General features: G+C 43.7%; 1 protein-coding gene across 2 annotated transcripts; it reads right to left on the bottom strand.

Moving 5' to 3' along the window:
• Positions 1–688: 688 nt before the first annotated feature.
• On the bottom strand, positions 689–25,723 carry LOC139584220 (pyruvate kinase PKM-like). Of its 2 annotated transcripts, none has more exons than XM_071415820.1 (11): positions 25,608–25,723; positions 22,761–22,935; positions 21,888–21,979; positions 17,102–17,233; positions 15,532–15,718; positions 15,077–15,347; positions 14,647–14,797; positions 10,610–10,762; positions 6,400–6,566; positions 1,697–1,878; positions 689–1,473 (listed from the first exon to the last, which is right to left on the bottom strand). In XM_071415820.1, exons 2-11 carry the CDS (start codon positions 22,909–22,911, stop codon positions 1,367–1,369), a joined length of 1,593 nt encoding a protein of 530 aa, XP_071271921.1. In that variant the 5' UTR covers positions 22,912–22,935; positions 25,608–25,723; the 3' UTR covers positions 689–1,366. The 2 variants fall into 2 exon arrangements, with proteins under 2 accessions (XP_071271921.1, XP_071271922.1); XM_071415821.1 differs by having other exon boundaries at positions 25,612–25,695.
• Positions 25,724–26,566: the final 843 nt, after the last annotated feature.

The following is a 26,566-nucleotide window of genomic DNA, read 5'->3' as shown; positions in this document are numbered from 1 at the left end:
GGCCCAGATGTTCATCCCCAGCTGTCAGCGTACTTGGAAGAGAGCCCGGTACGCTCCTCTTAAGACCACCTCCAGGTATCGACAACAGGTGGCTTGTCTCCACCCTCCACTAGGTGTCTCCTATTCTTCCGCATTTCCCCGTGTATTTATACCTGCGTTTTCTATTTGTCTGTTGCTAGTTCGTGTTTTTTTTTGTCAGATCTTACCAGTGTGTTTCCCGTTTCTCCTGTTCTCAAGTTTTTTTGTTTTCGGGGAAACGTGTGTTGTTCAATACAAAACCGTCACGGAATGTAGCAAACGTTGAACGGAACTGAACGCACCCCAGACATGTTTCCAATGCGTAAGCTCAGACACACTTTGGAGTTTTACTCCAGAATTAGGAACGCTTTCAACCGTGTATGTCATCTCTTATGTTAAGATTATATCCTAGTTGCTGAAATAACCGTAATACCACCAGACAATGGCCTCTAAAGTTGCTTCATAATTCCTCATAACTCGCATCATTCATTTTCATTGACAATCTTTAGCGTGTCGCAAAAAAAAGGATAAATGTTGGGTGGTTTCGACACTGGCATAAGAAATGTTATTATATTATATGTTAATGAACCGTACGGTCACCACAGCAACATCTGAGGGCAACAAAAGTATATTTAATAGATGGGGGGAAATAACAACAGCAGAGAGGATCAGATGTTCACCTTTTTATTGGATGAATGGAAACCCAGTCATGCCCAGATCCCCCATAACCCTCGGCAACAACATGACGTTACCGTTACCTTTAACATGTCAGTGGAGTCTTACCTGTCTACCAGGTGAGGAGAAGACCCCCCCATAGAGCAGGCTCCTCCTTATATTCATAATCCACGTCAAACGTACTGGACCACAAAGTGACTGACAACGAGCGGCTCTGACATGCAGATGTGTGATTACAGTACAATGTACATATAGGAAAAAAAACACATACTTCATATTGTTCACCGTGAAAACTCAGTCAGGCAGATGTGTGTGTGCTTTCAGTAGGGCGTGTAACCTGTTGAAGGATGACTTGGACACAGTAGGTGAAACACCTATGTAATAATAACATAGGAATTAAGGAGTGTTGGAAAGTGACTGTCTGTGTATGAATGGCACCACCCCAAAAGTCCTTTGAAGAAGTGGCCTGGTGTTGCTGTTCGGTTCCGTTCGGTTTTTTACCTAGGTTGTCTTGGTTAAAAAGGTGGAGTCTAGAGAATCGTAGAGGACAAATAGATGTCTTCTGGTGGGGTGGGGGGGGGGTTATAGGAACAGGAGATGGGTAAAGAGGGGAGGGGTTATAGGAAACAGGGGAGGAGAGGGGAGGGGAGGAGTAATGTTCTTTGGAGTTTGTTCAAGGAACAAGCACAACACGCATGGTGTTGGTGTAACCAGCGCCTGGACGCCATCCGGTCACAACAATGATGACATCTCCAGACTTGAAGAAGTGACGGTGTTTGCCTGGAGGGAAGAGGGGAGACAGGAGGGTGTTAATGGACTGGTCTTTGGTGGGGCTCCAGTGCTACAAGGATCTCTTCAGCCATAGAAATACAGCGATATTTGCTAAATCTTCAAATCTTATCATTATATCTCGAATTTGGTCTTTCTGTATGAAAAGGTCTCTACAAATAAAGTTCAGTATTACTACTTAAACATTGGAATTTAACGCGTTGTCATTACTCACCCATCTCCAAGGCGAAGTTGACGCGGAGGTCGACATCCTCGGCCCAGACATCGTTGGCAGGCTTGGTGTACAGCACGGGGTAGATACCGCGGTACAGATGGGCCTGACGGGCGGTCTGGCCACAGCGGGTCACGGCGATGATGGGGGCACGGGGCCTGTACCTGGACAGCAGATGGGCAGACCTAGAACCAGACACAGGAAGGAACAGCAGGTTAGGGTGTGGAATGAAAACATATATTGCTGTGTGAAACTGCTTCACAGTAAACTTAAAACCGTAATTATTATGTAGCACATTAGAATACTTCTATAAGGGGAAGACACTCTATAGATTATAATAATTATACTATATCTAATGTAACATAATACTATATCTAATGTAACATAATACTATATGTAGTGTAACATTATACTATATCTAATGTACCATTATACTATATGTAGTGTAACATTATACTATATCTAATGTAATAATGATACTATATCTAATGTACCAATGATACTATATCTAATGTACCAATGATACTATATCTAATGTACCAATGATACTATATCTAATGTACCAATGATACTATATCTAATGTACCAATTATACTATATCTAATGTACCAATGATACTATATCTAATGTAACATTATACTATATCTAATGTACCATTATACTATATGTAGTGTAACATTATACTATATCTAATGTAATAATGATACTATATCTAATGTACCAATGATACTATATCTAATGTACCAATGATACTATATCTAATGTACCAATGATACTATATCTAATGTAACATTATACTATATCTAATGTACCATTATACTATATCTAATGTACCATTATACTATATCTAATGTACCAATGATACTATATCTAATGTAACATTATACTATATCTAATGTACCAATTATACTATATCTAATGTACCAATGATACTATATCTAATGTACCAATGATACTATATCTAATGTAACATTATACTATATCTAATGTAACATTATACTATATGTAGTGTAACATTATACTATATCTAATGTAATAATGATACTATATCTAATGTACCAATGATACTATATCTAATGTACCAATGATACTATATCTAATGTACCAATGATACTATATCTAATGTACCAATGATACTATATCTAATGTACCAATTATACTATATCTAATGTACCAATGATACTATATCTAATGTACCAATGATACTATATCTAATGTAACATTATACTATATCTAATGTACCATTATACTATATGTAGTGTAACATTATACTATATCTAATGTAATAATGATACTATATCTAATGTACCATTATACTATATCTAATGTACCAATGATACTATATCTAATGTAACATTATACTATATCTAATGTAACATTATACTATATCTAATGTACCAATGATACTATATCTAATGTACCATTATACTATATCTAATGTACCATTATACTATATCTAATGTACCATTATACTATATCTAATGTACCATTATAATATATCTAATGTACCAATTATACTATATCTAATGTACCAATGATACTATATCTAATGTACCAATGATACTATATCTAATGTAACATTATACTATATCTAATGTACCATTATACTATATCTAAATGTATCATTATACTATATCTAATGTAACATTATACTATATCTAATGTACCATTATACTATATCTAAATGTATCATTATACTATATCTAATGTACCAATGATACTATATCTAATGTAACATTATACTATATCTAATGTAACATTATACTATATCTAAATGTATCATTATACTATATCTAATGTAACATTATACTATATCTAATGTAAAATTATACTATATCCAATGTAACATTATACTATATCCAGTGTAACATTATACTTTATCCAATGTAACATTATACTATATCCTACATTTAGTACACAGCTGATAATAAGGGGAAGACACTCTATAGATTATAATAATTATACTATATCTAATGTAACATAATACTATATCTAATGTAACATAATACTATATGTAGTGTAACATTATACTATTATACATTATACATTTAGTACACAGCTGACTACTGTACAGTGTGTCCATACCAGAGGAGGCTGGTGGGAACAGCTATAGGAGGACAGGTTCATTGTAATGGCTGGGATGGAATAAATGGAACACACATCAGCCATTACAATGAACCCATCCTCCTATATATCCTACCACCAGCCTCCTCTGGTCAATATTGTATAGTGGCGCAGAGTGACTCTGAGCTTTGAATGGAGTGGGAAAGGAGTCAGGGAGAGGAGAGGAGAGGAGAGGAGAGGAGAGGAGAGGAGAGGAGAGGAGTGGAGTGGAGTGGAGAAGAAGGGGAGAGGAGTAGAGAAGGAGGGGAGAGGAGTGGAGTGAGGGACAGGAGAGGAGGGGAGAGGAGTGAGGGACAGGGGAGGAGTGGAGTAGAGAAGGAGGGGAGAGGAGTGGAGTGAGGGAGAGGAGTGGAGTGAGGGACAGGAGGGGAGAGGAGTGGAGAAGGAGGGGAGAGGAGTGGAAGAAGGAGGGGAGAGGAGTGGAAGAAGGAGGGGAGAGGGAGAGGAGAGAAGCGTGGAGAGAAGAGTGGAGAGAAGAGAAGAGTGGAGAGAAGAGTGGGGTGGAGTGTTGGAAAGGGAGTGGAGTGAGGGACAAGAGAGGAGTGGAGAAGGAGGGGAGAGGAGGGGAGGGGAGAGGAGGGGAGAGTTATATTTAACTTCCTAAATGTCAGGGTTCAGGACTGTAAAGGTTGGGAACAAGTTATGGGTCTCTGCTATAGGGCTGAGGTCAGAGGGAGGGATGGGAGAAATCTGGTGACACACTAGCATAAGGAGAATGTACTCTTAAGTCTACCGTTACTCCTTAAGGTCCAACGACCTTATCTTATTTTCTGAGGTAAACTGGCTCTGGCAGACAGCCAAATACTCCACCTAAACGTGAATCGATTCTCAATTGCGATACGGTTCTAGAAAGATAAATCCCTTTACTTTCATATCACATCAAAATAATAATTGAACAAATGCTAAATATACACTTACTGTACACAGTTCTAACCGGCTTTATAAGTTGCAGACGACAGTATTTTTAAGTGACAACACGTTTCTGGCGACCTTCTTCCGTTACACACGGGTTTTCGGGAACATGCTAGAAAGCTAACTATCTGTCGTCCGTCTGGTTCCCTATGAAGGTGTGTTATTAATTAATTAATTAGTAATTTAACCTTTTGCTTTCTTGCTGATATGAAATATACGTTCTTTACGTTTCCCAAGCGATGCGTGTTCACTTTTAGGAGCGAGAGTAGGGGCTCTTAACCAAAGTCACCCCCCAGGAAGAAGACACCTTCATCAATAGGCGCTAAAGGTGGTTAGCATCTATGAATTGGGTTTTAGTGACACAAAGGACTACACAGACTGGGTCTCTGCTACAGGGCTGGGGTGAGAGAGCGGCATGATGGGAGAGTTCTGGGTCCCTGCTACAGGGCTGGGAGAGTTCTGGGTCTCTGCTACAGGGCTGGGGTGAGAGGGCAGCATGATGGGAGAGTTCTGGGTCTCTGCTACAGGGCTGGGAGAGTTCTGGGTCTCTGCTACAGGGCTGGGGTGAGAGGGCGGCATGATGGGAGAGTTCTGGGTCTCTGCTACAGGGCTGGGAGAGTTCTGGGTCTCTGCTACAGGGCTGGGGTGAGAGGGCGGCATGATGGGAGAGTTCTGGGTCTCTGCTACAGGGCTGAGGTGAGAGGGCAGCATGATGGGAGAGTTCTGGGTCTCTGCTACAGGGCTGGGGTGAGAGAGCAGCATGATGGGAGAGTTCTGGGTCTCTGCTACAGGGCTGGGGTGAGAGAGCGGCATGATGGGAGAGTTCTGGGTCTCTGCTACAGGGCTGGGAGAGTTCTGGGTCTCTGCTACAGGGCTGGGGTGAGAGGGCGGCATGATGGGAGAGTTCTGGGTCTCTGCTACAGGGCTGAGGTGAGAGGGCAGCATGATGGGAGAGTTCTGGGTCTCTGCTACAGGGCTGGGGTGAGAGGGCGGCATGATGGGAGAGTTCTGGGTCTCTGCTACAGGGCTGGGTGAGAGAGCAGCATGATGGGAGAGTTCTGGGTCTCTGCTACAGGGCTGGGAGAGTTCTGGGTCTCTGCTACAGGGCTGGGGTGAGAGGGCAGCATGATGGGAGAGTTCTGGGTCTCTGCTACAGGTCTGGGGTGAGTTCTGGGTCTCTGCTACAGGGCTGGGGTGAGAGAGCGGCATGATGGGAGAGTTCTGGGTCTCTGCTACAGGGCTGGGGTGAGAGGGTGGCATGGGAGAGTTCTGGGTCTCTGCTACAGGGCTGGGGTGAGAGAGCGGCATGATGGGAGAGTTCTGGGTCTCTGCTACAGGGCTGGGGTGAGAGAGCGGCATGATGGGAGAGTTCTGGTTAAGGACTGTGCTGCAGTAGCTCGTGGTTCTTGTGAACAGAAACCGAACAGAAAATGAGTACAGAACGGAACATGTTCCCTCACCTGCGTTCTCAGATTAAATCAACTAAAATCTCCAGCACCTGTGGTGAATGCGTAACCAGACTAGCACAGCACAGCTCGGCTCGGTTCAGCTCAGTAGTGTGAACAGGGTATTTGACTGGGCTTAGAGAAGGTGTCAATAACGTCTGTCCTTCCCCTCAGAAGCAGCTTTGAGAAGTACAGAGGTTTGCTGTGTGACTCTCTGGTTCGTACCTGCCAGTCTTGGTGAGCACGATGATGGCACTGGCACAGCACTTGAAGGAAGCCTCGACGGCGCCAATGGCAACGGACTCAGTGGGGTCACGGGTCAGGTGGGAGGTACGACGGATTTCCTCAAACATCTGCCTGTGGTACATAGCGGCCTCTGCCTCACGAGCAATCTGGGGTGGGTAGAGAGAGAGAGAGAGAGAGAGAGAGAGAGAGAGAGAGAGAGAGAGAGAGAGAGAGAGAGAGAGAGAGAGAGAGAGAGAGAGAGAGAGAGAGAGAGAGAGAGAGAGAGAGAGAGAGAGAGAGAGAGAGAGAGAGAGAGAGAGAGAGAGAGAGAGAGAGAGAGAGAGAGAGAGAGAGAGAGAGAGAGAGAGAGAGAGAGAGAGAGAGAGAGAGAGAGAGAGAGAGAGAGAGAGAGAGAGAGAGAGAGAGAGAGAGAGAGAGAGAGAGAGAGAGAGAGAGAGAGAGAGAGAGAGAGAGAGAGAGAGAGAGAGAGAGAGAGAGAGAGAGAGAGAGAGAGAGAGAGAGAGAGAGAGAGAGAGAGAGTAATGAATAGAAAACATGCAATGAAGGTCGGTACAGATTTAGACCAGAATGACTCATTGTTGTGGCTCTGCCTTTTCCTAAGCTAGTTGGTTTGGTACACCACTAATGTAAAGTCCTGAGAACGAACAACTTCAAGATTCAGACAGCAACAGTCATACAGTCGTACAGATTCAGACAGCAACAGTCGTACAGATTCAGACAGCAACAGTCGTACAGATTCAGACAGCAACAGTAATACAGTCGTACAGATTCAGACAGCAACAGTCGTACAGATTCAGACAGCAACAGTCGTACAGATTCAGACAGCAACAGTCGTACAGATTCAGACAGCAACAGTCGTACAGATTCAGACAGCAACAGTAATACAGTCATACAGATTCAGACAGCAACAGTCATACAGATTCAGACAGCAACAGTCGTACAGATTCAGACAGCAACAGTCATACAGATTCAGACAGCAACAGTCGTACAGATTCAGACAGCAACAGTCGTACAGATTCAGACAGCAACAGTCGTACAGATTCAGACAGCAACAGTAATACAGTCATACAGATTCAGACAGCAACAGTCGTACAGATTCAGACAGCAACAGTCGTACAGATTCAGACAGCAACAGTCGTACAGATTCAGACAGCAACAGTCGTACAGATTCAGACAGCAACAGTAATACAGTCATACAGATTCAGACAGCAACAGTCGTACAGATTCAGACAGCAACAGTCGTACAGATTCAGACAGCAACAGTCGTACAGATTCAGACAGCAACAGTCGTACAGATTCAGACAGCAACAGTCGTACAGATTCAGACAGCAACAGTCGTACAGATTCAGACAGCAACAGTCGTACAGATTCAGACAGCAACAGTAATACAGTCATACAGATTCAGACAGCAACAGTCGTACAGATTCAGACAGCAACAGTCGTACAGATTCAGACAGCAACAGTCATACAGATTCAGACAGCAACAGTCGTACAGATTCAGACAGCAACAGTCATACAGATTCAGACAGCAACAGTCGTACAGATTCAGACAGCAACAGTCGTACAGATTCAGACAGCAACAGTCATACAGTCGTACAGATTCAGACAGCAACAGTCGTACAGATTCAGACAGCAACAGTCGTACAGATTCAGACAGCAACAGTCGTACAGATTCAGACAGCAACAGTCATACAGTCGTACAGATTCAGACAGCAACAGTCGTACAGATTCAGACAGCAACAGTCGTACAGATTCAGACAGCAACAGTCATACAGTCGTACAGATTCAGACAGCAACAGTAATACAGTCATACAGATTCAGACAGCCACATTCAAAAGCTAGATTCATACTAGTTTCTTTGAAGGGGCAAGGGGAACATAAAAGAGAGGTAGTCTCCTCGAGTCCACTAGTAAATATAGAATCACTGTGGTCTGCATACCTGAGGTGTTGTGATGCTGATCCTCAGACACATGCTGATTGAGAAATCTGACGACCCCAACGTCCCCATCCAATGCAACATGATGCAGAAAACAGATGCAGTGACAGAGAACAGAGGGATGGAGAGAGAATAGAGGGATGGATAGAGAACAGAGGGATGGAGAGAGAACAGAGGGATGGAGAGAGAACAGAGGGATGGAGAGAGAACAGAGGGATGGAGAGAGAACAGAGGGATGGAGAGAGAACAGAGGGATGGAGAGAGAACAGAGGGATGGAGAGAGAACAGAGGGATGGATAGAGAACAGAGGGATGGAGAGAGAACAGAGGGATGGATAGAGAACAGAGGGATGGATAGAGAACAGAGGGATGGATAGAGAACAGAGGGATGGAGAGAGAACAGAGGGATGGGAGGAGAACAGAGGGATGGAGAGAGAACAGAGGGATGGGAGGAGAACAGAGGGATGGGAGGAGAACAGAGGGGTGGGAGGAGAACAGAGGGATGGAGAGAGAACAGAGGGATGGAGAGAGAACAGAGGGATGGATAGAGAACAGAGGGATGGAGAGAGAACATAGGGATGGAGAGAGAACAGAGGGATGGAGAGAGAACAGAGGGATGGAGAGAGAACAGAGGGATGGAGAGAGAACAGAGGGATGGATAGAGAACAGAGGGATGGATAGAGAACAGAGGGATGGAGAGAGAACAGAGGGATGGAGAGAGAACAGAGGGATGGATAGAGAACAGAGGGATGGATAGAGAACAGAGGGATGGATAGAGAACAGAGGGATGGATAGAGAACAGAGAGATGGAGAGAGAACAGAGGGATGGGAGGAGAACAGAGGGATGGAGAGAGAACAGAGGGATGGGAGGAGAACAGAGGGGTGGGAGGAGAACAGAGGGATGGAGAGAGAACAGAGGGATGGAGAGAGAACAGAGGGATGGATAGAGAACAGAGGGATGGAGAGAGAACATAGGGATGGAGAGAGAACAGAGGGATGGAGAGAGAACAGAGGGATGGAGAGAGAACAGAGGGATGGAGAGAGAACAGAGGGATGGAGAGAGAACAGAGAGATGGAGAGAACAGAGGGATGGAGAGAGAACAGAGGGATGGAGAGAGAACAGAGGGATGGAGAGAGAACAGAGAGATGGAGAGAGAACAGAGAGATGGAGAGAGAACAGAGGGGTGGAGAGAGAACAGAGGGATGGAGAGAGAACAGAGGGATGGATAGAGAACAGAGGGATGGAGAGAGAACAGAGGGATGGAGAGAGAACAGAGGGATGGAGAGAGAACAGAGGGATGGAGAGAGAACAGAGGGATGGGAGGAGAACAGAGGGATGGAGAGAGAACAGAGGGATGGAGAGAGAACAGAGGGATGGAGAGAGAACAGAGGGATGGGTAGAGAACAGAAGGATGGAGAGAGAACAGAGGGATGGAGAGAGAACAGAGGGATGGAGAGAGAACAGAGGGATGGGAGGAGAAGTAGAAACACACAAAGCCAGTAGCATGGTGAGTGTGTAGAAGCCGTTAGTACATAGATCACAAACCAAAACCACACAGTTATACATTACTGTTATATTACAGCTACTTTTTGTTCATTCCCCTGAGGCGTCCCAGCAAACACACAACCAACACCACAACGTTGTCTCAACGTTGACCCTATGTCGCTGTTTGCTGGGACGATTCTGTCTATAGCCAGGTTTCCAGCCACACTTCCTATGTGAGTAAAGTACATGACAGGCCTGATGGTAACGGAACATTTTGTTTTGGGTGAACTTTCTAAAAACACAATTACGCTAGCCAAGGTGGGATGGTTTTTTGTGTCTGTAAAATTAATTATGCACAAATATTGGTATATTACGACTTGTCGGAAAAGCATTTTATTAAGGCTACAGATGAAATAAATGACGTTGAACTTCACAGGGTGGTGAACGTACACGGTGATGAGCTGCATGATGTGTTGTTATGTGTACTACGTCATCACGCACAGCCTTTACATCTGCAACAAGTCACATTTGATGGAAACTCATCTCTGGTGGGAAAACGTCCATATTGTTTTTTACATGCAGATTTGAGTCATATTCGGATGAAAACCTGGTCGCCCAATCGGATGGAAACCTGGTCACATTGACCACTCGTGAACTTGGAATCAGTGACTCTAGGGACTGCTACAGGGAAACATTGTGGATGTTGTGCTTGTGTTGCGAGGAGCCAAGGCAAGACCTGTAAGGGACGCTCTGCTCTCAATCTCTCACCTTGTGCTGTGTGCGGACAGCCTCCAGTGGGTAGTCTCCCTTGGCGGTCTCACCACTCAGCATGATGCAGTCGTTACCATCCAGAACGGCGTTGGCGACATCGGAACCCTCAGCACGAGTAGGGCGGGGCTTCTTGATCATGCTCTCCAGCATCTGGACCAATCAGGAGAGAGGAGAGATCATTAGGCACCAATCAACGACAGGATAGATTATTTACATCGATTCATTTACAGAGAGTGGCCTATTAGGCATAAATCTCTGCCCTTTCCTCTAAGGTTTGGTCAAAGGCTTGAGGGCTCCTCTTAAACCTCAAATACTCCGGACTAGCAACCCTGGTATTATCTGCCATTGAATTCAGTGTATTTGAGTCTTAACAGGTTATCAGACCCTGCTTTGGGTGTGCTTTGCAGACAGGGATGGAAATGAAGCATGTATGAGGGGGTCGAATCAGTGTATTTGTCAAGTGCGTCGAATATAACACACAACACAGTGAAATGCTAATGTTTAAGGAGGTCTAGTCATGTATGAGGAGGTCTAGTAGTTATGTATGAGGAGGTCTAGTCATGTATGAGGAGGTCTAGTCATGTATGAGGAGGTCTAGTAGTCATGTATGAGGAGGTCTAGTCATGTATGAGGAGGTCTAGTCATGTATGAGGAGGTCTAGTCATGTATGAGGAGGTCTAGTCATGTATGAGGAGGTCTAGTCATGTATGAGGAGGTCTAGTCATGTATGAGGAGGTCTAGTCATGTATGAGGAGGTCTAGTAGTCATGTATGAGGAGGTCTAGTCATGTATGAGGAGGTCTAGTCATGTATGAGGAGGTCTAGTCATGTATGAGGAGGTCTAGTCATGTATGAGGAGGTCTAGTAGTTATGTATGAGGAGGTCTAGTCATGTATGAGGAGGTCTAGTCATGTATGAGGAGGTCTAGTAGTCATGTATGAGGAGGTCTAGTCATGTATGAGGAGGTCTAGTCATGTATGAGGAGGTCTAGTCATGTATGAGGAGGTCTAGTCATGTATGAGGAGGTCTAGTCATGTATGAGGAGGTCTAGTCATGTATGAGGAGGTCTAGTCATGTATGAGGAGGTCTAGTCATGTATGAGGAGGTCTAGTAGTCATGTATGAGGAGGTCTAGTCATGTATGAGGAGGTCTAGTCATGTATGAGGAGGTCTAGTCATGTATGAGGAGGTCTAGTCATGTATGAGGAGGTCTAGTCATGTATGAGGAGGTCTAGTAGTTATGTATGAGGAGGTCTAGTCATGTATGAGGAGGTCTAGTCATGTATGAGGAGGTCTAGTCATGTATGAGGAGGTCTAGTCATGTATGAGGAGGTCTAGTCATGTATGAGGAGGTCTAGTAGTCATGTATGAGGAGGTCTAGTCATGTATGAGGAGTTCTAGTCATGTATGAGGAGGTCTAGTCATGTATGAGGAGGTCTAGTCATGTATGAGGAGGTCTAGTCATGTATGAGGAGGTCTAGTCATGTATGAGGAGGTCTAGTAGTCATGTATGAGGAGGTCTAGTCATGTATGAGGAGGTCTAGTCATGTATGAGGAGGTCTAGTCATGTATGAGGAGGTCTAGTAGTCATGTATGAGGAGGTCTAGTCATGTATGAGGAGGTCTAGTCATGTATGAGGAGGTCTAGTCATGTATGAGGAGGTCTAGTCATGTATGAGGAGGTCTAGTCATGTATGAGGAGGTCTAGTCATGTATGAGGAGGTCTAGTCATGTATGAGGAGGTCTAGTCATGTATGAGGAGGTCTAGTCATGTATGAGGAGGTCTAGTAGTCATGTATGAGGAGGTCTAGTCATGTATGAGGAGGTCTAGTCATGTATGAGGAGGTCTAGTCATGTATGAGGAGGTCTAGTCATGTATGAGGAGGTCTAGTCATGTATGAGGAGGTCTAGTAGTCATGTATGAGGAGGTCTAGTAGTCATGTATGAGGAGGTCTAGTAGTCATGTATGAGGAGGTCTAGTTATGTATGAGGAGGTCTAGTAGTCATGTATGAGGAGGTCTAGTAGTCATGTATGAGGAGGTCTAGTCATGTATGAGGAGGTCTAGTCATGTATGAGGAGGTCTAGTCATGTATGAGGAGGTCTAGTAGTTATGTATGAGGAGGTCTAGTCATGTATGAGGAGGTCTAGTCATGTTTAAGGAGGTCTAGTCATGTATGAGGAGGTCTAGTAGTCATGTATGAGGAGGTCTAGTCATGTATGAGGAGGTCTAGTCATGTATGAGGAGGTCTAGTCATGTATGAGGAGGTCTAGTCATGTATGAGGAGGTCTAGTCATGTATGAGGAGGTCTAGTAGTTATGTATGAGGAGGTCTAGTCATGTATGAGGAGGTCTAGTCATGTATGAGGAGGTCTAGTCATGTATAAGGAGGTCTAGTCATGTATGAGGAGGTCTAGTCATGTATGAGGAGGTCTAGTCATGTATGAGGAGGTCTAGTCATGTATGAGGAGGTCTAGTCATGTATGAGGAGGTCTAGTCATGTATGAGGAGGTCTAGTCATGTATGAGGAGGTCTAGTCATGTATAAGGAGGTCTAGTCATGTATGAGGAGGTCTAGTCATGTATGAGGAGGTCTAGTCATGTATCAGGAGGTCTAGTCATGTATGAGGAGGTCTAGTCATGTATGAGGAGATCTAGTCATGTTAGAGGAGGTCTAGTCATGTATGAGGAGGTCTAGTCATGTATGAGGAGGTCTAGTCATGTATGAGGAGGTCTAGTCATGTATGAGGAGGTCTGGTCATGTATGAGGAGGTCTAGTCATGTATAAGGAGGTCTAGTCATGTATAAGGAGGTCTAGTCATGTATGAGGAGGTCTAGTCATGTATGAGGAGGTCTAGTCATGTATGAGGAGGTCTAGTCATGTATGAGGAGGTCTAGTAGTCATGTATGAGGAGGTCTAGTAGTCATGTATGAGGAGGTCTAGTCATGTATGAGGAGGTCTAGTCATGTATCAGGAGGTCTAGTCATGTATGAGGAGGTCTAGTCATGTATGAGGAGGTCTAGTAGTCATGTATGAGGAGGTCTAGTCATGTATGAGGAGGTCTAGTCATGTATCAGGAGGTCTAGTCATGTATGAGGAGGTCTAGTCATGTATGAGGAGGTCTAGTCATGTATGAGGAGGTCTAGTCATGTATGAGGAGGTCTAGTCATGTATGAGGAGGTCTAGTCATGTATGAGGAGGTCTAGTCATGTATAAGGAGGTCTAGTCATGTATGAGGAGGTCTAGTCATGTATGAGGAGGTCTAGTCATGTATAAGGAGGTCTAGTCATGTTTAAGGAGGTCTAGTCATGTATGAGGAGGTCTAGTAGTCATGTATGAGGAGGTCTAGTCATGTATGAGGAGGTCTAGTCATGTATGAGGAGGTCTAGTCATGTATGAGGAGGTCTAGTCATGTATGAGGAGGTCTAGTCATGTATAAGGAGGTCTAGTCATGTATGAGGAGGTCTAGTAGTCATGTATGAGGAGGTCTAGTCATGTATGAGGAGGTCTAGTCATGTATGAGGAGGTCTAGTCATGTATGAGGAGGTCTAGTCATGTATGAGGAGGTCTAGTCATGTATGAGGAGGTCTAGTCATGTATGAGGAGGTCTAGTCATGTATGAGGAGGTCTAGTAGTCATGTATGAGGAGGTCTAGTCATGTATGAGGAGGTCTAGTCATGTATGAGGAGGTCTAGTCATGTATGAGGAGGTCTAGTCATGTATCAGGAGGTCTAGTCATGTATGAGGAGGTCTAGTCATGTATGAGGAGGTCTAGTCATGTATGAGGAGGTCTAGTCATGTATGAGGAGGTCTAGTCATGTATAAGGAGGTCTAGTCATGTTAGAGGAGGTCTAGTCATGTATGAGGAGGTCTAGTCATGTATGAGGAGGTCTAGTCATGTTAGAGGAGGTCTAGTCATGTATGAGGAGGTCTAGTCATGTATGAGGAGGTCTAGTCATGTTAGAGGAGGTCTAGTCATGTTAGAGGAGGTCTAGTAGTCATGTATAAGGGTGTCTAGTCTGCGGGCAACGTGTCGGACCTGTGTGGCGCAGGTGATGGGCTTGCCGATCCTGTTGCAGCGTCCGGTCATCATCTTCTGGGCGATGAACACCTTCTCTGTGGGGATCTCAATACCCAGGTCGCCGCGGGCAACCATGATGCCATCGCTAGCCTCCAGGATCTCATCGAATCTACACAGAGACAGACAGATAGTTATACAAGTCAGTATTATCCAGCATTGGGTATCTATATTTCCAAGCGGCTAAACTGATGCTCAAGACAGTAGGATCCTTCGAGTGGAGATCTCTTACTTTTTTACTTTTGAAAGTACTGAAAATGTACTAAATAGCCACTACAATGCTATCGTGTAGTCAGCGAGGCCTCTCTCTATATCTCACACACACACACACACACACACACACACACACACACACACACACACACACACACACACACACACACACACACACCTGCGAACGCCCTCGTGGTTCTCCAGTTTGGAGATGATCTTGATGTTTTTGCCCTTCTCTCCCAGCACCTTCCTGACGGCGTGTACATCAGCTGCCTTACGGATGAAGGAGGCGAAGACCATGTCGACTCCCTGTTCCACACCGAACTGCAGATCCTGGATGTCCTTCTCAGAGACAGCGGGCAGGTCCACAGCAGCACCAGGCAGGTTCACACCCTTCTTAGAACCCAGAGTACCACCATTTTCAATCTCACAGTCCAGGAAGTCAGCGCCTGGGGACAATAATGTGTGTCAATCACAATGCCACAGCCAGAACAACGGTACAGTAACACGTTTCAACAGGCAATAGAAGAAGGACTTTTAACTTTGGTGAAGCATGTAGCTACTTCCTGTCACTTTCTAGGTTGTGAGAGTGTTATTCTGTTTGCTACAGTAGGATGTCGCTAGGATACTCACCGACTTCCTTGACCTTCAGGGACATGAGGCCGTCGTCGATGTAGACGTGAGCTCCGACCGCCAGGATCTTGGTGATGTTCTTGTAGTCCAGCCACAGGTGCTTCTCGTCACAGTTGTCCTTGTACTTGTCGTCCAGGGTCAGCTTGATGTGAGCTCCCTTCTTCAGCTCCACCTCGGCTTCGCCACTCTGTACGGGGGAAGAATCATGTGATTACACAACTATTACTATAGTATTGTGTACTGTCTATCTCTAAGGGGAAGGACATGGATTATAGTATTATGTACTTTATATCTGTACGGAGAAGGGCAGGGATTATAGTATTATGTACTTTATATCTCTATGGGGAAGGACATGGATTATAGTATTATGTACTGTCTATCTCTATGGGGAAGGACAGGGATTATAGTATTATGTACTTTATATCTCTATGGGGAAGGACATGGATTATAGTATTATGTACTTTATATCTCTATGGGGAAGGACATGGATTATAGTATTATGTACTTTATATCTCTATGGGGAAGGACATGGATTATAGTATTATGTACTTTATATCTGTACGGAGAAGGGCAGGGATTATAGTATTATGTACTTTATATCTGTACGGAGAAGGGCAGGGATTATAGTATGATGTACTTTATATCTGTACGGAGAAGGGCATGGATTATAGTATGATGTACTTTATATCTGTACAGAGAAGGGCAGGGATTATAGTTTTATGTACTTTATATCTGTACGGAGAAGGGCAGGGATTATAGTATTATGTACTGTATATCTGTACGGAGAAGGGCAGGGATTATAGTATTATGTACTGTATTTCTGTACGGAGAAGGGCAGGGATTATAGTATGATGTACATTATATCTGTACGGAGAAGGGTAGGGATTATTGTATTATGTACTGTATATTCGTACGGAGAAGGGCAGGGATTATAGTTTTATGTACTTTATATCTGTACGGAGAAGGGCAGGGATTATAGTTGTATGTACTTTATATCTGTACGGAGAAGGGCAGGGATTATTGTATTATGTACTGTATATTCGTACGGAGAAGGGCAGGGATTATAGTATCTGTACGGAGAAGGGCAGGGATTATAGTATTATGTACTGTATTTCTGTATGGAGAAGGGCAGGGATTATAGTATTATGTACTGTATATGTCTATGGGTTAAGGACAGGAATTATAGTATTATGTACTGTATATGTCTATGGGTTAAGGACAGGAATTATAGTATTATGTACTGTATATGTCTATGGGTTAAGAACAGGGCTCATGATCAATACATACATTCTGATGCCAGTAGTGTTTTACAGTACTTGATGTATATCAGCTTCATGATATCATTGCTTGTTTGTTGTATTTCTTGCTGCTAGTTTGACCAATGCCTTCCTTTTGACCAAATCAAAAGGTAGACCTACACGATAGCGGGTAGGTCATTTTGGTACTACAGTCAAGAAATGTACCTGCTTGTCTCTGTTTTAATTTGTCTGTAAAGTGTATTTGTGATGATACACTTGAACTGAAGTTGGACTTTTCATAAAGATGTACTTCATGGTGAATGACTACTCACGCCCTTGATGAGTCCAGTCCTGATTTCGGGTCCCTTGGTGTCCAGAGCGATGGCCACTGGTCTGTACTCGATGCTGCCGGATCCGAAGCTCTCGGTGGCTTCACGGACATTCTTGATGGTCTCAGCATGATACTGAATAGAACAGAAGATAATATTATTTTTCTCCACAAAACGAAACAATTAAATTCCCACCCCCCCTGAACACCACACTGATGAGAGTCTGGAAAAGAGGGGGTGTCATATTTGTATTTTATTTAACCTTTATTTAACTTGGCAAGTCAGTTAAGAACAAATTCTTATTTACAATGACGGCCTACCCAGAGCCAAACACGGACGACGCTGAGCCAATTGTGCGCCGCCCTATGAGACTACCAATCACGGCCGGATGTGATACAGCCTGGATAGTATCACTTAGACATCAGAGGTTTTAGCATACCATGACACTGCATATACTATGGAAAACAAATTCTATGGGTCTGAGCGTAGAGACTTGAGGAACGCCAAATGTAACTTTAGAACTTTCAGTTGATTTGCCAACCAGCTGGACCAATAGTAGTGCTCAGATAGGTAGTGTGTTGAGATTTTAAATACACTTTAAATTAAGTTTGATTTGATTTACTGTAGGGGGATGTCAAATCATTCAGATACGTGTAACGATTCTCATTTTTGAGAACATCAATCTTACATAGGTATTCCTCTTGTCCAGATGGGATAAGGCAGTGTGGAGTGTGATGGCGATTGCATCGTCTGTGGACCTGTTGGGGCGGTATGCAAACTGAAGTTGGTCTAGGGTGGCCGGTAAGGTGGCAGTGAAATTATCCTTGACTAGCCTCTCAAAGCACTTCATGATGACAGAAGTAGGTGCTACGGGGCGGTAGTCATTTAGTTCAGTTATCTTTGCTTTCTTGGGAACAGGAACAATGGTGGCCATCTTGAAGCATGTGGGGGACAACAGACTGGGATAGGGAGCGATTGAATATGTCCGTATACACTGGTCTGCGCATGCTCTGAGGACGAGGCTAGGGATGCCGTCTGGGCTGGCAGCCTTGGGAGGGTTAACACGTTTAAATGTTTTACTAATGTAGGCCACAGTGAAGGAGAGCCCACAGGCTTTGGTAGCGGGCCGTGTCGTCAGTGGCACTGTATTGTCCTCAAAGCGAGCAAAGAATTTGTTTAATTTGTCTGGGCGCAAGGCGTCAATGTCCGCAACGGGGCTGGTTTTCTTTTTGTAATCCGTGATTGACTGTAGACCCTGCCACATACCTCTTGTGTCTGAGCCGTTGAATTGCGACTCTACTTTGTCTCTATACTGACGCTTTGCTTGTTTGATTGCCTTGCGGAGGGAATAGCTACACTGTTTGTATTCGGTCATGTTTCCAGTCACCTTGCCCTGGTTAAAAGCGATGGTTTGCGCTTTCAGTTTTGTGCGAATGTTGTCAGCAATCCACGGTTTCTGGTTGGGGAAGGTTTTAATAGTCACAGTGGGTACAACATCACTGATCCACTTGCTAATGAACTCGCTCACCGAGTCAGCGTATACATCAATGTTGTTGTCTGAGGCTGACCGGAACATATCCCAGTCCACGTGATCGAAGCAATCTTAAAGCGTGGAATCCGATTGGTCAGACCAGCGTTGGATAGACCTGGGCACGGGTGTTTCCAATTAAGTTCTTTCAGGGCCAACGAGGTATCTGCTTGGGGGGGGGGGGGGGGGGTGAGGGGATATACACGGCTGTGACTATAATCGAAGAGAATTATCTTGGTAGATAATGCAGTCGGCATTTGATTGTCAGAGTGACCATCAGGTTCTTGGTCACCTCCCTGACCAAGACCCTTCTCCCCTGATTGCTCAGTTTGGCCGGGCGGCCAGCTCTAGGAAGGGTCTTGGTGGTTCCAAACTTCTTCCATTTAAGAATGATGGAGGCCACGGTGTTCTTGGGGACCTTCAATGCTGCAGACATTTTTTGGTTCCCTTCCCTAGATCTGTGCCTCGACACAATCCTGTCTTGGGAGCTCTACGGACAATTCCTTCGACCTCATGGCTTGGTTTTTACTCTGACATGCACTGTCAACTGTGGGACATTATATAGACAGGTGTGTGCCTTTCCAAATCATGTCCAATCAGTTGAATTTACCACAGGTGGACTCCAATCAAGTTGTGGAAACATCTCAAGGATGATCAATGTAAATTCAATTTCGAGTCTCATAGCAAACGGTCTGAATACTTATGTAAATAAGGTATATGTTATTTTTATTTATTTTTTGCAAAAATTTCTAAAAACCTCGTTTTACTTTGTAAATTATGGGGTATTGTGTGTAGATTGATGAGGATATATATTTTTTTATATAATCCATTTTAGAATAAGGCTGCAACGTAACAAAATGCGGACGAGTCAAGAGGTCTGAATACTTTCTGAATTCACTGTACATCCATTAAATGCTCACTGCCTCCTGGTATATCGGTGTTGAAAGCCCAACGACATTCAACAAACAGTACTAAGTAGGAGCTGGCAAAGTGCAATTTAATATGTTATGTTATGGCCTAAGCATAGCCACATAGCATAGCAACGTAGCATAGCAACATAGCGTAGCAACGTAGCATATAACCATGTAGCATTGCCAAGTAGATTTAACAAAATAGAATAGCCAAGTAGGATAGCCACGTTGGTTATAACGATGTAGAATATCCAAGTAGAATAACCATGTAGAATATAACCAAGATTAGCCAAGTTGGATAACCAAGTAGTGTTAGCCAAGTAGATTAGCCATGTAGCATATAAACATGTAGCATATAACCAAGTAGTGTTAGCCAAGTAGATTTAACAAAATAGAATAGCCAAGTAGGATAGCCACGTTGGTTATAGCGATGTAGAATATCCAAGTAGAATAACCATGTAGAATATAACCAAGTATAATAGCCAAGTAGTATATAACCATGTAGCATAGCTACATAGCATATAACCATGTAGATTAGCCAAGTAGGATAACCAAGTAGTGTTAGCCAAGTAGTTTAGTCATGTAGCATATAAACATGTAGCATATAACCAAGTAGTGTTAGCCAAGTAGATTTAACAAAATAGAATAGCCAAGTAGGATAGCCACGTTGGTTATAACGATGTAGAATATCCAAGTAGAATAACCATGTAGAATATAACCAAGTATAATAGCCAAGTAGTATATAACCATGTAGCATAGCTACATAGCATATAACCATGTAGATTAGCCAAGTAGGATAACCAAGTAGTGTTAGCCAAGTAGATTAGCCATGTAACATATAAACGTGTAGCATATAACCAAGTAGTGTTAGCCAAGTGGCATAGCCACATAGAATATAACTAAGTAGTGTTAGCTAGCTTCTGGTCCCTAAACAGTTTCTGCCTATAGGAGAGAGACAGACTCAAAGACTCAATGACACTCACTTAACAGTGCTCTATAGTAGACAGACATAGGACAATTAGCCAGGTTGAAATGTAATGATTTGTTTATGTTTTATTTTAGAATAGCAAAGTCTTAGCTATTTTAGCATAGCCAAGTAGCTTAGCGTTAGCTCCTGGTCCCTCTAAACACATTCTGCGAGAACCTGAGACGTGGCTATTTACATCTCCTCCGACCACCTGACCAGTGACAGAGGTCGAGTTTCCTTTTGCCCTTCTGATAATGTCTCTGACCTCAACACATGACAGATGCCATGTAAACAAACATAAGTTCAGATGTCCGCGAAGATGTCTGTCAGAAGTTCCTGCCATTGGGTGTTGCTCTGTCTATCTTGTTTTTCCATGCACCACTACCATTCCCAAACAGACACTAAAATGGTGCCACCACAACTTGCCCTGTGACGTGGCTGTAGGCTCCTACGGCGTCAGATGCTAGCCCTTGACATTACCTTCCTTTCACGTTTTATCTCTAGCCTTAGAACTAGCTCACCTGATTCAACGAGTCAACTAATCATCAAGCAGGCTGAGTACTTGTTCGATGGAACAAGCGTGCACTAGTTCTGGCCTGAGGCAAAAATGTCCAGTCATGGAAGTAATCGCGGAATGGACTGGGAAATCCTGACCTAATTATAACATTGATACACATGTACACGTAACGTCATCCAGTGCTGATACATAGATACAGCACTGAACTTCAGAGTAGAACGTCTTCTTCGGACAAGCAATTAACCGTACTATTGACCTTTGAAAGGGCAATGGAATTCAAATATCAAACGTATCGCTTCGATATCTAATACTGCTGTATGATTTAGGGGTGCACTCCGACCCAGCCAGGGTGAAACAGGTCAAAAAGCCATGACTTTTAAAGGGGAGAGGTCAGTAGTGTGAACCCCAGAACCCTGGCTACCATCTGGCGGCACTGGAAGACAGACTGGCTGACTGGAGGAGGAGGAGGAGGAGGAGGAGGAGGAAGAGGAGCCACTAAAGTGCACGTAAGAGCGTTCAGATCAGCTTACAGACTGACATTTAAAAATCGTACAGTGATAATGTCACAATGAGGGTGGCTGGTGCTGCAGACTCACTAAAGGTTATAGGATGAGGATGGCTGGTACTGCAGACTCACTAATAGGTTATAGTAAGCCTACATCCAAACTGGTCTTTATATTCGGTTGAGTGAATGTCACCATATTGCTTTGACCTATCCTTTCAGACTAACAGGAGTAAGGGCTATGGGAATTCAGCACTGGTCTAAATCCTAGAACAGCTGTGGTGGCCTCAGTACTAGTGTCCTTTCCCTTGGCTTCAGTACTAGTGTCCTTTGCCTTCAGTACTGGTGTCGTCCTACTACTGACCTCATGAGTTCCGTGAGAGAAGTTCATTCTTGCAATGTTCATCCCAGATTTGATCATCTCCTTGGCCATGTTCACTGATCGGGAGGCGGGTCCTGCATGTGGACAAGATGACAAGCAAAGCTTATAGAGGGATATTGTGAAGGTTTTGGAGGGATATACCCCTACTGTGATGGTTTAGGAGGGATATACCCCTACTGTGATGGTTTAGGAGGGATATACCCCTACTGTGATGGTTTAGGAGGGATATGCCCCTACTGTGAAGGTTTTGGAGGGATATGCCCCTACTGTGAAGGTTTTGGAGGGATATACCCCTACTGTGATGGTTTAGGAGGGATATACCCCTACTGTGAAGGTATTGGAGGGATATACCCCTACTGTGAAGGTTTAGGAGGGATATACCCCTACTGTGAAGGTTGTGGAGGGATATGCCCCTACTGTGAAGGTTTAGGAGGGATATACCCCTACTGTGAAGGTTTAGGAGGGATATACCCCTACTGTGAAGGTTTTGTGGCCTATTGTAGGCACACCTCACACAAAAACCATGTGTATAGGATGTTGAGTAGTGTAGTGAGGTTGTTCAGTGGTGAGGGAGTGAGAGGTCATGAGGGGTGAGGTACGGTTGGGCAGTGAGGTGAGGTGAGGGGGGGAAGTAGTGAATAGTGAAGGGAGTGAGGGCGGTTGACTAATGAGGAGGGGTGTTGTTGACTAATGAGGAGGGGTGTTGTTGACTAATGAGGAGGGGTGTTGTTGACTAATGAGGAGGGGTGTTGTTGACTAATGAGGAGGGGTGTTGTTGACTAATGAGGAGGGGTGTTGTTGAGTAATGAGGAGGGGTGTTGTTGACTAATGAGGAGGGGTGTTGTTGAGCTGTACCGATGGTGCAGATGATTCCGGTGTTGCGAGCCACAGCTGGCTCGGAGTCGATGTCCAGAAGACACATGTGCTCCAGGAAGGTGTCGGCCATAGCAGCATGTAGCTGCTGCGTCTGGATGAAGGCAGAGCCCATATCCTTTCCTTTAGACATGATTGGATCGGTGTCTGAGAAATCCTGGAAATGGAGAGAGGGAGAGAGAGGATAGAGGTGTTGAGGAGATCTTTTGACACTGGGTTAATGTTCTACAACCACCTCTGACATATTGAACCAAGCCTCTCTAGATACTCCTGAAAGTTCGAGGTTGGAGAGGTCTTGATATCATTTTTCATGCCAAGTCTATTTATACTGTGTGTGTGTGTGACACTTGGCTTACACAGCTGCTCTGAGTCAATCCCACTGAATCAGGCTTTGATACTAGATCTTTGCACTGCCATGCTACCTACCAACAGACATAGCATATTAATGCTAGAGACATACTGTAGCAATGGAAAATGGACTCGCTGAAGTTTTCGGGTTTACTTTATAATGTGAAAGAGAATAAAAACCTGGAACATTTCAGAGAGAGGGATGGGGGGGGGGCTGAGAGTATTCATAATAAATCATCATAAATTTTACCTCAACTCCGCTTCAACCGATATTACCGATTTATTGATTGTGAATATTGTAACAGAGGTTTTAGTCGAACGTTAGAGGTGCACCAACTCAACTGACAGTGGCTCTGGAAGTTCAGCCTGACAGTCTGAAGGAGGTAGGGACTCAGCTGGCCACACACACTGTAGCAGCACCACCAAACTAGGACCGCAACAATGAGAGCATGTGTGACTGCGTGACTGCACACACACACACACACAGGCGGACAGGCACACCCAGATAACGCCCCCACGTTCCAGTCACCCGTAATGACCAGGGGCATAGGCTCTTGACGAGGAACTGGCCGGTGGCCACTTTTTGTAGGAGGTGGTTCTCACAGTGGGTGGGAAACTTGAGTAGTCAAAAAGGATTTAGCAAATATCACATATTAATTCAACGTTGGGAGGATATTCTTTGCAACCTCAAAATGATTAATTAACTAGTCAGAGCAACATTATACACATAGGTTGGCATAAATGTCATAGAGAACCTGACATGTACCGTGACACCAATCCCATCTATCATAGAGAACCTGACATGTACCGTGACACAATCCCATCTATCATAGAGAACCTGACATGTACCGTGACACCAATCCCATCTATCATAGAGAACCTGACATGTACCCTAACACAATCCCATCTATCATAGAGAACCTGACATGTACCGTGACACAATCCCATCTATCATAGAGAACCTGACATATACCGTGACACAATCCCATCTATCATAGAGAACCTGACATGTACCGTGACACCAATCCCATCTATCATAGAGAACCTGACATGTACCCTAACACAATCCCATCTATCATAGAGAACCTGACATGTACCATGACACAATCCCATCTATCATAGAGAACCTGACATGTACCATGACACAATCCCATCTATCATAGAGAACCTGACATGTACCATGACACAATCCCATCTATCATAGAGAACCTGACATGTACCATGACACAATCCCATCTATCATAGAGAACCTGACATGTACCGTGACACAATCCCATCTATCATAGAGAACCTGACATGTACCGTGACACAATCCCATCTATCATAGAGAACCTGACATGTACCGTGACACAATCCCATCTATCATAGAGAACCTGACATGTACCGTGACACAATCCCATCTATCATAGAGAACCTGACATGTACCGTGACACAATCCCATCTATCATAGAGAACCTGACATGTACCGTGACACAATCCCATCTATCATAGAGAACCTGACATGTACCATGACACCAGTCCAGCTATCAACTGCTAAAGTGCTACTCCCTTTCCTCGCAGATAAAACCATAGCAGACTGTTTGCCTATAAGAAGAGCTACATTATCTGGGGTGACACAGTCACTGGCGTGAGCAGACTTTCAGGGAGACATAGATTCATTCACATGTTTGGAGAGAGAAAAACAACAACATCCAAGTGGGTTTCGTTCTATAGGATTTTATTTTTTACTCTATGAGGATATTGAATTATAGAGCTATGATTCCAGGAGCTTAATAGTGGTTTAGTAATGCACACCGAGTGGTAGGGCTATGTCACCTACAGCTCTAGTGAAACTGAACAGTGGTTTATTAGCACATCGTATCAAAAGATAAGCTTCTGAATACAATGTCATTAAAATAGTAGAAAGCAAATTGTTCCAGGCTCTCTTTTTTTTTTTTTGCTATAGTAGAGGAGAAACATTGAGGATGACAGGAGGTGTCAGTGCATATCAAATAGAAATGCATTATTTCATTGTGAGTCATTTAGCAGACACTCTTATCCAGAGCGACTTATATTATGTCAATAACCAAATTGTTTTGCTTAATATTGCTCAGTTTCAGTCATGTAGGTATCCCACAAATTAAATTATACTTCATCAATGGAGAACATGCATTTGCATGAAACAAACACAATTATTTCACTGTAAAAATTTGGAACACAGGTATAAGTAGTTGTCATTACTTTTAATTGTATTCAGACTGAAATATAAAAATAAATACCCCATATTACACCATAACAATTTGATTCAAAACGTTCTGGAAGTAAAGTAACATTCAATAGTTAAAAGTCTATTACAACCTTTCTATAACCAAAATTGATAGAACAATGTAATTAACTCAAGACAGCTATGTTAATAGCTATGTTAATATTTTTTAGCAATAATTGTCCATCTAATGATAAATGTAAAGTTGATCATTTACAGATGAGGACGCAGTGACTCACCTACCGGGTGAACGTTGCAGGGACCAATGCGCCCACCAGCCGAGCTCTGGCGAAAGATAACCCCCCCAACTGACCGGGACTACTTCCCCAGACGAACATAGGGTATCCCTCCGATGTCACATGGGGTGACTATAGGGCGGAACGGTATAGACGATATTCCATTTATAATCCGTTAATTGTACACCAAATGTTTAATTATTGCTAACAATATGTATTTAGTATGATATATGTTAAAGTCTACGAGTATTTTGGGGGATTATAGACATAATTTTCACCAGCAGAGAGGAATGTTACATAAAAAAATACAAGCGTTCTAGGGCCTTCTCGTTGACAAATCAGAAAGCTTCCCTGCGCTACTTAAAATATGAACTGGAGGTATGTTTGCAAACGACACCATGGATAGTGAGTTCAACTGTAGGTAGAAGTTCATGTTGTCGAGACTAGAGCAGTGCAGGGGTTGCGTCTTCCTGGTCTGTTTTATGGATTTTGTAGTATAGAAAAATATTTTCTGGACAGTCTAAAATTCCCCAAATTAGTCTAAGTCAAACACTATTATTTGTGAAAATAAACTTTTGTAATCAAAAAGTAGTTTGAATGTGTTTTGACATTGGTTGCTTGCTTTACTTTGACATTTTTTATCACAATAAATAATATATAAATAAAAATAAAAAACAAAAGTGAAAAGTACAGGTGCTCAGTCGATGAATTTGCATTCATACCAAACATCCTGCCTTCCAAATAAGCATGGGCTATTCTACTGTATACCGCAGTGGTTCCCAAGCAGTGCGCTGTGGCACATCCGTGTGCCTTGAGAAAACGTGACCTGTAGAATGCACATGGAAATTTTGACTTGCAAGTACTAGTGCTGGTCAGATTAAAACATTAAATAGCACGTGGTTACATTTGTATCGTTCTTTAAAGTCTGGCGCGCTCAGGCTGTGGTTACATTTGTATGTAGA

Source organism: Salvelinus alpinus, chromosome 9 (genome assembly GCF_045679555.1).
Source record: "Salvelinus alpinus chromosome 9, SLU_Salpinus.1, whole genome shotgun sequence".
NCBI lineage: Eukaryota > Metazoa > Chordata > Actinopteri > Salmoniformes > Salmonidae > Salvelinus > Salvelinus alpinus.
The sequence above is the reverse complement of the archived record's forward strand: the minus strand, read 5'-3'. Positions and strand labels throughout refer to the sequence as shown.